The following is a 14,898-nucleotide window of genomic DNA, read 5'->3' as shown; positions in this document are numbered from 1 at the left end:
CCTCATCTTTCTATTGTAACGCCATATTCTGTTCACTTGTTATATTCATGTCATATTTGTAATGTGTGTTATGAAAGAAAGATAAATAAATCTTGAACTTGAAACTTAATATTTTCCTTCATAATGATGTTTGTACAATAGGTTATTCATCAGAGATGCCTTATTTTCAGTAATGCAAGTTGGCTTTGTTACTGAAGGAGGATATAAATCAAAAGATGTTATACCTAAAAGGTCTTCTTTTTATACAGATATTATAATTAAGGAAGTTTACATCAAAGTCACCTAAAATGTATAAGTCTTTCTTCTCACTTTCCAGTATTTCAAGATCAATACAACATTCTAACTGGTCTTAGTGGCCACTTTCTTTGTTTCCTTATTAAAGATAAAGACCAGTTATGGAAAGAAACTCATCTTTGTTCTGCATCATTGCTTAATGTTCTTCAGGTCCTTGTAGTGAGGGAGGGAGGAGCAAGCTGGTCCATTGCTGTCTTTACAATGCTCCTCTTCAGCGCAGCCTTCAGCTCCTTCTTTGTCAGAGGCTGTCCACACTCCAAACTCATCTTTGTTCTGCATCGTTGCTGGATGTTCTTCAGGTCCTTGTAGTGAGGGAGGGAGGAGCAAGCTGGTCCATTGCTGTCCCCACAATGCTCCTCTTCAGCGCAGCCTTCAGCTCCTTCTTTGTCAGAAGCTGTCCACATACCAAACTCATCTTTGTTCTGCATCATTGCTGGATGTTCTTCAGGTCCTTGTAGTGAGGGAGGGAGGAGCAAGCTGGTCCATAGCTGTCTTTACAATGCTCCTCTTCAGCGCAGCCTTCAGCTCCTTCTATGTCAGAGGCTGTCCACACTCCAAACTCATCTTTGTTCTGCATCATTGCTTGATATTCTTCAGGTCCTTGTAGTGAGGGTGGGAGGAGCAAGCTGGTCCATAGCTGTCTTTACAATGCTCCTCTTCAGCGCAGCCTTCAGCTCCTTCTTTGTCAGAGGCTGTCCATACTCAAAACTCATCTTTGTTCTGCATCATTGCTGGATGATCTAGCTGATCCATCAATGTCCCCACATTAAAACTCTCTTCCATTCACAAGTTGGTAATATTCTCATCACAATCCACTGAACATTAGTAGTGCTATGTTGTTGTTAACAATGATTACTGAGTCACATGCTTTGGGCATGTACTTCACTGTGATATGTTCTTGGTAACTTTTTTGTTTAAATTGTGTGCTTTTATGTTATAACCTCAAGTTTTATACATCATTTGATATTAAATTTATAATATTTTGAAAGTCGCATAAAAAATTGCTGGATAAAAGCAGTCACTTTCCTATTAATGTAATTAATATATATTACACAATGCATGAATGCGTGAATAATTAGCAAGAATTTCAAAGCTACTATTGGTTTGTAACTTTGTGGGCTTATTTATTGCAAATGTACAAAAAGTATATCTTCCAATAAAAATACTTAATTCACAGAGATGCCAACTTTTGGAAATCAGAAATAGGGAGGATTTGTAATCGACACCAATTAATGTGCGCGTAGCGCACATCTCGAGCGCGTAGCGCCCGACACATGCGGCCGGGGTCCAGGGCCCGCCTTAGGGCCCTGGAAGCTCTGGGGTTCTAGATGCTCTCTGGTGCAATCTGAGCCTTATTTTGGAGCATTTTACATGTGTATTTAGTTAAATAATTCCCCCTTTTTTTTTAAATAACATAAAAATTGTACAAAATGCATGATGAATTACTTTCAGACTTCCGATTACACAGGTACTTGATACTGTATTCGGTCTTATACTTCCGAGACCATTTCCTGGTCTTATTTTGCTGATTTTCCGCCATTTGGATTCTGTGGCAATATCCACGCATTGGTTACGGCGATCCATATGCTGAAACAATCTTTCGCTACTCTTAATTTGTCTTTTAACATAGTGGAATTATTACATGCTTAAGTTAGCAGATGATATTTCTCTTTCAATTCACAGATATATATACTGATAAGCGCCCTCCAAAAAAAATCATAATAAAAAAAAAAAAAAAAAAAAAAAAAAAAAAAAAAATCATTTTTTTTTTTTTTTTTTTTTTTAATAAATCGGGAGGATAAGGATGGTGATCGTAAGGTCGGGAGTTGGGGTGAATTATCGGGAGCCTCCCGATAAAATCGGGAGGGTTGGCATCTCTGAATTCACAAAAGATTATCACAGGGCTAGAAACTACACAACTAGTATGAGATCTATATTCTATAGGTTGACCATGCACATGAACTTCAAGATAGGAAAGTTTACATAAATTCAATCATTGACAAAATATCAGGTCTGTAGAATGTTCTTGATACTTTCTTTACACAACTATTACAGTGGAAAAGGTGCTATAAAAGTTGCTATTTTATTTTAAATATTGTTGTTATTATTATAACAAAACAAAACTATTATGTGGACTCATTAAAGAATGAACCAGAAAGCAATGAACACTTTGACACGCATGGCTAGCAGCAATTTACCAAAGAAATCTTGACACTGGAGAAGGAGAAAGTTAGTGCACTGTATCGCGTATACAGAGAATTATTGATCTACACACAGACACACACACGTCTCACACACAAATGCTAAAGAACACGCTTTGCAGTACGATACATTCACAGAATGTTCTTATACTTCTGTTCATGTTTGTAATAAAGAGTGAATTACATCGACTGAGGAAAGATTGCATGATTATATGTACATTAACACACATACAAAACATAAAGAAGACATGAGTACATATGGTCAATTATAACTTAAAGGGATAGTTTAGTTCTGTTGCAGAGGGCGCTACACAAAATAATTTTTATGTGAGATAATGAAAAACTGAGTGTCAAATTTGAAAGAACATAATATTTAAATGACAAAATCATCTTTGATCAAAATCGGTTCAGAGACAGCTGAAATATAACGATTTCTAATACTTGTATACCACCACAAATATTATATATTTTGAAAAATTTGAAAAAAACGTTGAAAAAAAAACGAAATACCGGTGACGCCTTTTATGTCGTAATTCAGCCATTGCCGATGTTGGCTTTTTTGTTGGCATTTTTGAGTTGCTTATATTACCCACAATGAGCCGGCTCATGTATTGTTATTTTTAATCAAATAATTAATTAACGGTCACCATGTTTTTTTTTTAAAGTGGAGCTGAATTGGTATAATAGTATTGGCTAAATTTCTGATATTTTGGGGTCTAAAATTACCTTTATAGCAGTTTTAGGTTCTAAAAGGGCACTATAAATGTCATAGATAAGAATAAGAGCAATAACCATGCACTTTGAAGGCATTTGCGGTCTGAAAACAGAACTCAACTATCCCTTTAAGTTCATCACAAGGAAAATTATAAGACGGAGCCCTGGACCATTAGATATTGTTTAGGTCCGAAAGCAGTCGGTCCTCATCAAGTAATGAATATACAATGTACGGAACACATTGGTCAAAGTCCACAGTGTACAGGATACCTCATGCCACTGTTTCTGATATAGGTTTAGGGCCCTGTCTTATAAAGAATTGCGATTGATCTAAATCAATTGCAACTTTGCCATCTCCTTTCTCTTATGTACATAGTTGCGACTAGTATAAACTCTTTATAAGACGGGGCCCTGGGGGGTGTCTCACAAAGATCCTAAGTTGAACTTATCTCTAAGTTGGACTTAACAATTATGGAAAGCCATTAGCATCTATGAAAATATTTTGTAAAATTTATTTTAAAAGCCATTAAAATGTTGATTCAAATCATTCATATTTTCTTTTATCGAGGAGATTTCATGTTCTTGATGTGGAATTTATAAAAAGTCTACAATTCTTGAATGTTCGCTTTTTAATTTATTTTATTTTAGGGGTACAAATGGCTCTCCATAATTTTTAAGTCCAACTTAGAGTTAAGTTTGACTTAGGATCTTTGTGAAACACCCCCCAGTCTGTCTACTTCAAAGAATGAATGTAGGGAATAAGTTAGTCAAAGTCACATGGATGGGAAAAGAAGACCTTCAGGTTCTTTTTCTCTTCCCAGCATCCATCTAACTCTCTGCATTTCACTGTTCTCTCGAGTCAGTCTTTGCCAAAATAATAATAATAAGAATAATAATCATAATAATAACAACGACGACGACAACATTGATGATGATGATGATGATGCTGATGATGATGTTGATTATAAAAGTAATAATAATAACAATAATAACTAATAATAGAAATAAATAATACTAATAAATAACAAAGAATACTATGAATAATACTACTACAGCTACTGCTACTACAACTACTACTACTACTACTACTACTACTATTAATAATAATAATAATAAACAATAATACTAATAACAATAATAATAAATTATAAAATTAATAAAATTAATAAAATTAATAAAGAAATACCAATAATAAAAATAATATTTGTAATAATAATACGAACCTCTTGGCAGTATTTCTGAACACCCATAAGATATTTGTTGAGATCTGTATTGAGTCGGTCTACCTCCAGGACATTGACAGCATACCTCTGCTGGAAGTCTTCAGAGTAAGACTGGCCAAGGGATTTCTGCATCAAGGAAAGGCGAAAGTGTTTGTTAAGCAGAGGAAGAATGAGAGAGGGGGGAGAGAGAGGGAGGGAGAGAGAGAAGAAGAGAGAGAGAGAGAGAGAAGAAGAGAGGAAGAGAGACAAAGAGAAAATAGGGAGAGAGAGAAAAAGAGAGAGAAAGAGAGAGAGAGAGAGAGAAAGGGAGAAGGAGAGGGAGAAGAAGAAGAGAGAAAGGGAGAGAGAGAGACAAAGAGCAAAAGGGAGAGAGAGAGAAAAAGAGAGAGAAAGGGAGAGAGAGAGAGAGAAATGGAGAAGGAGAGGGAGAAGGAGAAGAAGAGAGAAAGGGAGAGAGAGAGAAAAAGAGAAAGGGAGAGAGAGAGAGAAGGATGGAGAAGAATCAAAATCAGACGAGTTATAAGCAGAAGACGGGTGAGAAGGGGAGGGGACAAAATGAAAAGATAAAAAGAAAAGTGAGAGAGAAAAAAAGACACGATAGGTGGGGGATAGAGAAGAATAAAAGGAGATATAATAAAAGAGAGTGAGGAAATAAAGTCAGCAAGAGAGAGATAGGGATGAGCAAAATGAAAAGATAAAGAGAGAAAAACAGGAAAAAGAGAGATGATAAGTAAGGAATAAAGAACACGAAAGAGAAATAAAATAGAGAGATAAATTCAAGAAAAAAGTGGAAGAGAGAATAAACAGAACATAGCAAAAAGAAAAAGAGGAGAAGACATGAGGGATAGGTAGAAATAAACAGAAATAAGAAGTTGAGAGTTTCCCCTAGGTAAATTATCAATCACAATTATCACACATTATGTTATGAAATGTTCTGTACGAGGCAAATTGGGAAGGAGCTCGCAAGACATGTCACAGTGTTGCCAATTTGAGAACTTTCATATTTTTCAATTGGATATTTAAAACTTTCACTAATTTGTATCTCTCTTTTCTGCTTTTATTTATACCAACTTATTATCAGGTCAGACTTCCTCTTGAATACTAGATTATCATTTTATTTTAATTTTTTTTCCATCAAAAATACATAAAAAATGAACAGTAAAATCGGAAGGACCCCAAGAGAAGCACAGCTTGTGAGAATAGGGTCCTGTACAAAAATAAAAATACAAGCAAATTATAATAACAAATCTCATTCATTCATTCACATGCACACACCAACACACACGGCAGGCAGAACATTGTACAGAAAAGAAAAAAAATAATTGCCTTTGGGTCGAGGACCTCCTTACCATTCTCTCAGCCTCGGTGTTCATTTCTTTCATCTGCTGGATCAATTCCTTCTTGTATCCAAGAATCTTAGAGAGCTTTGTCTAGAGTGAGAAAAACAGTTGGGAAAACAAAACATTATTAATAAATATTGATTGAGGAGGCGCGATAACTGAGTCGGTAGAGCAGTGGTCTCGTAATCTGGTGACCTGGGTTCGAAACCAAGTCGATGCGCTAGTGCCCTTTGGTAAGGCATTAATCCTCATTACCAGGTCCCTCGGAGAGGACCTAAAGCCGTTGGCCGTCTGGTTGCTTACTTACAAGCATTTATGCTTTCTTAGCAGTCAGGTAAAATAACCACAACAAAATTGTCATCAGAACACTACTGAGCTTGCATCTTTGTTCATTTTCTCGTCCTCTTTCTCCTTTTAGTACTTCACTCTCCTTCTTTTTTTCTTTCTTTCTTTGTTTCCTTCTTTCCTCCCTTACCTCCTCCTCCTCCTCCTCTTCTTCACCTTCTTCTTTTTCACTTTATTCTTCCTCTAGTTTCTTCTTCATTTTCCTCCTAAATCATCTTCACCCTTACACATTTCTTCTCCCTCTCTCTCTCTCTCTCTCTCTTTATTTCAAGTACATTGGCCATCCTGGCCTGTTTCTCTCTTCTTTTAAATTTCTCACAAACTTACCACATTTATAAGGAATGAGACGGGGAATCCCCCTAATGTATGGCCCTCTCCTCCCTGTAGCCTCTCTCTTAGCGGTGATAGTCCTAGCACAAACTTACCACATTTATAAGGAATGAGACGGGGAATCCCCCTAATGTATGGCCCTCTCCTCCCTATAGCCTCTCTCTTAACGGTGATAGTCCTAGCACAAACTTACCACATTTATAAGGAATGAGACGGGGAATCCCCCTAATATATGGCACTCTCCTCCCTGTAGCCTCTCTCTTAACGGTGATAGTCCTAGCACAAACTTACCACATTTATAAGGAATGAGACGGGGAATCCCCCTTATGTATGGCACTCTCCTCCCTGTAGCCTCTCTCTTAACGGTGATAGTCCTAGCACAAACTTACCACATTTATAAGGAATGAGACGGGGAATCCCCCTAATGTATTGGCCCTCTCCTCCCTGTAGCTTCTCTCTTAACGGTGATAGTCCTAGCACAAACTTACCACATTTATAAGGAATGAGACGGGGAATCCCCCTAATGTATGGCACTCTCCTCCCTGTAGCCTCTCTCTTAACGGTGATAGTCCTAGCACAAACTTACCACATTTATAAGGAATGAGACGGGGAATCCCCCTAATGTATTGGCCCTCTCCTCCCTGTAGCTTCTCTCTTAACGGTGATAGTCCTAGCACAAACTTACCACATTTATAAGGAATGAGACGGGGAATCCCCCTAATGTATGGCCCTCTCCTCCTTGTAGCTTCTCTCTTAGCGGTGATAGTCCTAGCATAGGATCGTGTTCTAGTCCAGGTGACAGCATCCCACCTGGTCCAGGTCTACGTCAACACGCAAATAAAAATATTTAAAAAATGTTTAATATTCAACAATGAAACCCATAACAGCACAGTACAGGCCCATTAAAGGCACACTGTCCTACTTGTAGCTACTTGCACCCTCTATATAGAAAACTTCCCCAATTGGTGCCTGTTGGTCCCCCTTGATCCTCTTTTTCTTATGTTAAATGAGAGCTGAGTTAATGAGGTAGCCACCTGTCACAGTGACCTCGCTGGCTCGCTGGGTGGTCTAATCCCTTCTAGCTGAAGTAAAGCCTGCCTTTAAAGGTATTACAAAGTTTTGGTAAAAATATTTAATTCATCTGAAACTCTTTGATGTTATAACAAGATGCTATAGGAATATCTTTAACCAATCTCCCCCGCTGAAATACTTTTTTTTTTTTGTAGTGAATTAAACAGTAATTAATAAATCAATTATTAGTTCCAAGCTGCCTGTATTTAAACCAGCTCATGTTGTTGTATACTAGCGCCATCTACTGTTGTAAATGGTTCATGGTATAATCGATATTGAAAATGGGCTTTCGCCCCGCTCGGCGCTGACCCCGCTCCACAGCGGGAAAGCCACTGCATTCGCATGGCTAAGGTCCACGGTCTCTTTTAGAGCTCAATGGTTCCAGCATCTGTGTGCGTTTGTGTGAGAGCAAGTACCGTTCAGGATTGTATCGCACAAATCAATGGAGTTATAGTCTCCTTGCAGAGTGAGTAACCTATGGTTTGACGTACCCGTAAACCCTCCTCCGCAACCGTCTCAATCTAGTCTCAGCTTCGACTGATCAGTCATTTTGATATACATTTATAACAAACAGTTTCAATATGCTACGGGATACATGAAGTCTTATCATTTTTTCCAATTATTATGTCCGTGAAATGCATTCAGAAAAGAATATCAGAAAGAAAGCAATTTGAAAATGAATGACCACACAATCGTTCAAATAAACATGAAAGAAATACAATAAATATGTCTATCCATATACCGCTCTCTCTCTCTCTCTCTCTCTCTCTCTCTTTCCTACAGAAGTTCGTTGTAATGTTCATCATACCCTTGGAAGTTTCGAAAATAATCATTTTCACCACATAGACCCTCTCTCTCTCTCCGAAATATAGACCCAGGCTCTCTCTGTCACTCTCACTCTCACTTGTTCCCTCTTTCCCTTCCTCTCGCACCCTCTCGATCTCCCTCTCTTCGCCTGGACCTCTGCACTGAATGTTTGACTTGTTTTATGATCATTATTTTCTTTCATTCTCATCTACATTATAACCCCATCAAAAAACTATGATCCTATCACGTTGAATGAAAACTTCTATCGTCTTTGTGATTATTATTATCTTTGTCATATCTTTATATGGGCCATTCCATGGTAACTCGCGTTACACTTAATGGGTACATTGACACGATAATGTGCCTATATCTTTAGAACTGCTAGGATCTACAAGATACTTTTTTCAAACATGGACAGGGTAGATATAGAACAACTGAATGAAACAAAAAAGAAAATTGAAGAACAAACATTTTTAGATTCTTGGATTATTGAATTTCGGTAACTCGCGTTACAAAAAAAGGACATGGTCAATTCTACGAGACCCTCTTTTCTCCTCATACTAGACAATCTTGACAAAATCTTTCCTATTTTAATTTGATAGTAGGTTGTGACTTACTAGTATAAGATCACAATATTAAAGATAAGAAACAATGGACTAGTAAAATGCAGGAAGCAAATATGTCGGTAACTCACGTTACGGTAACTCGCGTTACATTTTGTCCGGAGGCCATTTTCACCCCTATGTAATAGATTAAATATCACAGGACCCCTTAGAATATGGAAATATATTCATCTTTTTCCATTTAGCGAAATTTTCAGGAAAAAATATTACAAGAATCCTGTGTAATCTGCAATAAATTGGGTTTTTTTCAGCTACAGTCCCACATGTACGTTTTTGATGATAGTTTGAGATCTTAGGAAATCAACAAAAATGAAAAAAAAATTGTATTGAATTTGAAAGGCCCTAATGTTTTATGAACATCCATGGCATAAGGTTAGTGATAAATCAAAGAATTAACATAAGAGGTACATTTCTTTTTTTGATGTCATGTCCTTCTTCTCATGGAATGGCCCATATCATCCTCATTTACATACACCCCAACAATGGTCCTATCGCGTGAATGAGAACTTCTATCGTTTTTACGATTATTATTATCCCTGCCAAACATATATTATCATACTCATTTACATGAACCACAACCAAAAAATATGGTCCTATTACGCGAATGAGAACTTCTATAGAAGTTGTCTTCGTGATTATTATTATTATTGTCATAAACTCCAACCAAACACTACTATCCTATCGAGTGAATGAGAACTTCTCTTGCTTTTGTGATAATTATTATCTTTGTCATATATTTATATCACCCCCATTTGAATAACCCCGATAAAAGAAATATGGTCCTATCACGCGAATGAGAACTTCTATAGTCTTTGTGATTATTATTATTGTTGTCATAACCCAACCAAAAACTACTGTCCTATCACGTGAATGAGAATTTCTCTCGATTTTGTGATAATTATTATCTTTGTCATATTTATATCACCCTCATTTGAATAACCCCGACAAAAGAAATATGGTCCTATCACGCGAATGAGAACTTCTATCTTTTTTGTGATTATTATTATCCTTGTCATAAACTCCAACCAAAAAATACTGTCCTATCACGTGAATGAGAACTTCTCTCGCTTTTGTGATAATAATTATCTTTGTCATATATTTATATAATCTCATTATTTTGAATAACCCCGACAAAAGAAATATGGTCCTATCACGCGAATGAGAACTCTTATCGTCTTTGTGATTATTATTATTGTTGTCATAAACTCCAACCAAAAAATACTGTCCTGTCACGTAAATGAGAACTTCTCTCGCTTTTGTGATAATAATTATCTTTGTCATATATTTATATCATCTCATTGTTTTGAATAACCCCGACAAAAGAAATATGGTCCTATCACGCGAATGAGAACTCTTATCGTCTTTGTGATTATTATTATTCTTGTCATAAAATCCAACCAAAAACTACTGTCCTATCACATGAATGAGAACTTCTCTCGCATTTGTGATAATTAGTATCTTTGTCATGTATTTATATCACCCTCATTTACATAACCCCGACAAAAGTAATATGGTCCTATCAAGCGAATGAGAACTTCTGTCGTCTTTGTGATTATTATTATTGTTTTCATAATTATATCACCCTCATTTACATAAGAAAATAAATAATAACAAAAGAAATATGGTCCTATCACGTGAATGAGGACTTTTATCGTTTTTGTGATTGTTATTATTGTTGATATATATTTATATCACCCTCATTTACATAACCCCGACAAAAGAAATATGATCCTACACGTGAATGAAAACTTATATCGTCTTTGTGATTATTATTTTTTTTGTCATATATTTATATCATCCTCATTTACATACACCCCAACAATGGTCCTATCGCGTGAATGAGAACTTCTATCGTCTTTGTGATTATTATTATTCTTGTCATAAACTCCAACCAAAAACTACTGTCCTATCACATGAATGAGAACTTCTCTCGCTCTTGTGATAATTATTATCTTTGTCATATATTTATATCATCCTCACTTACATACACCCCAACAATGGTCCTATCGCAAGAATGAGAACTTCTATCGTTTTTACGATTATTATTATCCCTGCCAAACATATATTATCATACTCATTTACATAAACCACAACCAAAAAATATGGTCCTATTACGCGAATGAGAACTTCTATAGAAGTTGTCTTCGTGATTATTATTATTGTTGTCATAAACTCCAACCAAACACTACTATCCTATCGAGTGAATGAGAACTTCTCTTGCTTTTGTGATAATTATTATCTTTGACATATACTTATATCAACCCCATTTGAATAACCCCGACAAAAGAAATATGGTCCTATCACGCGAATGAGAACTTCTATAGTCTTTGTGATTATTATTATTGTTTTCATATATTTATATCCCCCTCATTTACATAAGAAAATAAAAAATAACAAAAAAAATATGGTACTAACACGCGAATGAGGACTTTTATCGTTTTTGTGATTATTATTATTGTTGTCATATATTTATATCACCCTCATTTACATAACCCCGACAAAAGAAATATGATCCTATCACGTGAATGAGAACTTCTCTCGTTTTTGTGATAATTATTATCTTTGTCATATATTTATATCATCTCATTATTTTGAATAACCCCGACAAAAGAAATATGGTCCTATCACGCGAATGGGAACTCTTATCGTCTTTGTCATTATTATTATTCTTGTCATAAAATCCAACCAAAAACTACTGTCCTATCACATGAATGAGAACTTCTCTCGCATTTGTGATAATTAGTATCTTTGTCATGTATTTATACCACCCTCATTTACATAACCCCGACAAAAGAAATATGGTCCTATCAAGCGAATGAGAACTTCTGTCGTCTTTGTGATTATTATTATTGTTTTCATATATTTATATCCCCCTCATTTACATAAGAAAATAAAAAATAACAAAAAAAATATGGTACTAACACGCGAATGAGGACTTTTATCGTTTTTGTGATTATTATTATTGTTGTCATATATTTATATCACCCTCATTTACATAACCCCGACAAAAGAAATATGATCCTATCACGTGAATGAAAACTTATATCGTCTTTGTGATTAATATTTTTTTGGTCATATATTTATATCATCCTCATTTACATACACCCCAACAATGGTCCTATCGCGTGAGTGAGAACTTCTATCGTTTTTACGATTATTATTATCCCTGCCAAACATATATTATCATACTCATTTACATGAACCACAACCAAAAAATATGGTCCTATTACGCGAATGAGAACTTCTATAGAAGTTGTCTTCGTGATTATTATTATTGTTGTCATAAACTCCAAACAAACACTACTATCCTATCGAGTGAATGAGAACTTCTCTTGCTTTTGTGATAATTATTATCTTTGTCATATATTTATATCATTCTCATTTGAATAACCCCGACAAAAGAAATATGGTCCTATCACGCGAATGAGAACTTCTATAGTCTTTGTGATTATTATTATTGTTGTCATAACCCAACCAAAAACTACTGTCCTCTCACGTGAATGAGAATTTCTCTCGATTTTGTGATAATTATTATCTTTGTTATATATCTATATCACCCTCATTTGAATAACCCCGACAAAAGAAATATGGTCCTATCACGCGAAGGAGAACTTCTATTGTTTTTGTGATTATTATTATCCTTGTCAAAAACTCCAACCAAAAAATACTGTCCTACCACGTGAATGAGAACTTCTCTTGCTTTTGTAATAATTATTATCTTTGTCATAACCCTCATTTACATAACCCCGACAAAAGAAATATGGTCCTATCACGCGAATGAGAACTTATATCATCTTTGTGATTATTATTATTGTTGTCATAACCCACCCAAAAACTACTGTCCTACCACGTGCATGAGAGCTTCTCTCGTTCTTGTGATAATTATTACCTTTGTCATATATTATTATATCTTCCTCATTTGAATAACCCCGACAAAAGAAATATGGTCCTATCACGCGAATGAGAACTTATATCGTCTTTGTGATTATTATTATTGTTGTCATAACCCACCCAAAAACTACTGTCCTATTACGTGAATGAGAACTTCTGTAGCATTTGTGATGATTATTATCTTTGTCACGTATTTATATCACCCTCATTTACATATTCCCGACAAAAGAAATATGGTCCTATCACGCGAATGAGAACACTTATCGTCTTTGTGATTATTATTATTCTTGTCATAAAATCCAACCAAAAACTACTGTCCTACAGTGTATCACATGAATGAGAACTTCTCTCGCATTTGTGATATTTATTATCTTTGTCATGTATTTATATCACCCTCATTTACATAACCCCGACAAAAGAAATATGGTCCTATCAAGCGAATGAGAACTTCTGTCGTCTTTGTGATTATTATTATTGTTTTCATATATTTATATCACCCTCATTTTCATAATCCCGACAAAAGGAATATGGTCCTATCACGCGAATGACAACTTCTATCGTCTATGTGATTATTATTATTCTTGTCATGAACTCCAACCAAAAACTACTGTCCTATCACATGAATGAGAACTTCTCTCGCATTTGTGATTATTATTATCTTTGTCATATATTTATATCACCCTCATTGACATAAGAAAATAAATAATAACAAAAGAAATATGGTCCTATCACGTGAATGAGGACTTTTATCGTTTTTGTGATTATTATTATTATTGTCATATATTTATATCACCCTCATTTTCATAATCCCGACAAAAGGAATATGGTCCTATCACGCGAATGACAACTTCTATCGTCTATGTGATTATTATTATTCTTGTCATAAAGTCTAACCAAAATTTACTGTCCTATCACACGAATGAGAACTTCTCTCGCATTTGTGATAATTAGTATCTTTGTCATAAACTCCAACCAAAAACTACTGTCCTATCACGTGAATGAGAACTTCTCTTGCTTTTGTGATAATTATTATCTTTGTCATATACTTATATCACCCCCATTTGAATAACCCCGACAAAAGAAATATGGTCCTATCACGCGAATGAGAACTTATATCGTCTTTGTGATTAATATTATTGTTGTCATAACCCACCCAAAAACTATTGTCCTATCACGTGAATGAGAGCTTCTCTCGTTTTTTTGATAATTCGTCCTTGTTTTCACGAAGTGACGGTAGCGAGGAAAATCGTAACGCAAAGTGAATGCAATTTTTTTTCACTACCGTCACTTCGTGAAAACAGCGACGAATTATTAACTTTGTCATATATTTATATCTCCCTCATTTTGAATAACCCCGACAAAAGAAATATGGTCCTATCACGCAAATGAAAACTTCTATCGTTTTTGTGATTATTATTATCCTTGTCATAAACTCCAACCAAAAAATACTGTCCTATCACATGAATGAGAACTTCTCTCGCATTTGTGATTATTATTATCTTTGTCATATATTTATATCACCCTCATTTACATAAGAAAATAAATAATAACAAAAGAAATATGGTCCTATCACGTGAATGAGGACTTTTATCGTTTTTGTGATTATTATTATTGTTGTCATATATTTATATCCCCCTCATTTACATAAAACCCGACAAAAGAAATATTGTCCTACCACGCGAATGAGAACTTCTATCGTCTTTTGTGGTTATTATTATTCTTTTCATAAACTCCAACCAAAAACTACTGTCCTATCACATGAATGAGAACTTCTCTTGCTTTTGTGATAATTATTATCTTTGTCATATATTTATATCACCCTCATTTTCATAATCCCGACAAAAGAAATATGGTCCTATCACGCGAATGACAACTTCTATCGTCTATGATTATTATTATTCTTGTCATGAACTCCAACCAAAAACTACTGTCCTATCACATGAATGAGAACTTCTCTCGCATTCGTGATAATTAGTATCTTTGTCATAAACTCCAACCAAAAACTACTGTCCTATCACATGAATGAGAACTTCTGTAGCATTTGTGATGATTATTATCT

General features: G+C 35.2%; 1 protein-coding gene across 1 annotated transcript in view; it reads right to left on the bottom strand.

Annotated features, from left to right (window-relative positions):
* The window catches only part of LOC756342 (protein lin-9 homolog), a 49,234-nt gene that overhangs the window by 7,868 nt on the left and 26,468 nt on the right, over positions 1 to 14,898 (bottom strand). The window contains exons 9-11 of the mRNA XM_030989073.1: positions 7,133 to 7,268; positions 5,782 to 5,862; positions 4,433 to 4,558 (exon numbers count right to left, since the gene is read on the bottom strand). Coding sequence (XP_030844933.1) covers positions 4,433 to 4,558; positions 5,782 to 5,862; positions 7,133 to 7,268 — 343 coding nt within the window. The remainder of the gene's footprint in view (positions 1 to 4,432; positions 4,559 to 5,781; positions 5,863 to 7,132; positions 7,269 to 14,898) is intronic.

This window comes from Strongylocentrotus purpuratus, unplaced genomic scaffold (assembly GCF_000002235.5).
Source record: "Strongylocentrotus purpuratus isolate Spur 01 unplaced genomic scaffold, Spur_5.0 spur5_scaffold_18, whole genome shotgun sequence".
Lineage (NCBI taxonomy): Eukaryota > Metazoa > Echinodermata > Echinoidea > Camarodonta > Strongylocentrotidae > Strongylocentrotus > Strongylocentrotus purpuratus.
Note: the sequence above shows the minus strand (reverse complement) of the source record. Positions and strands in the feature narration are given on the sequence as shown.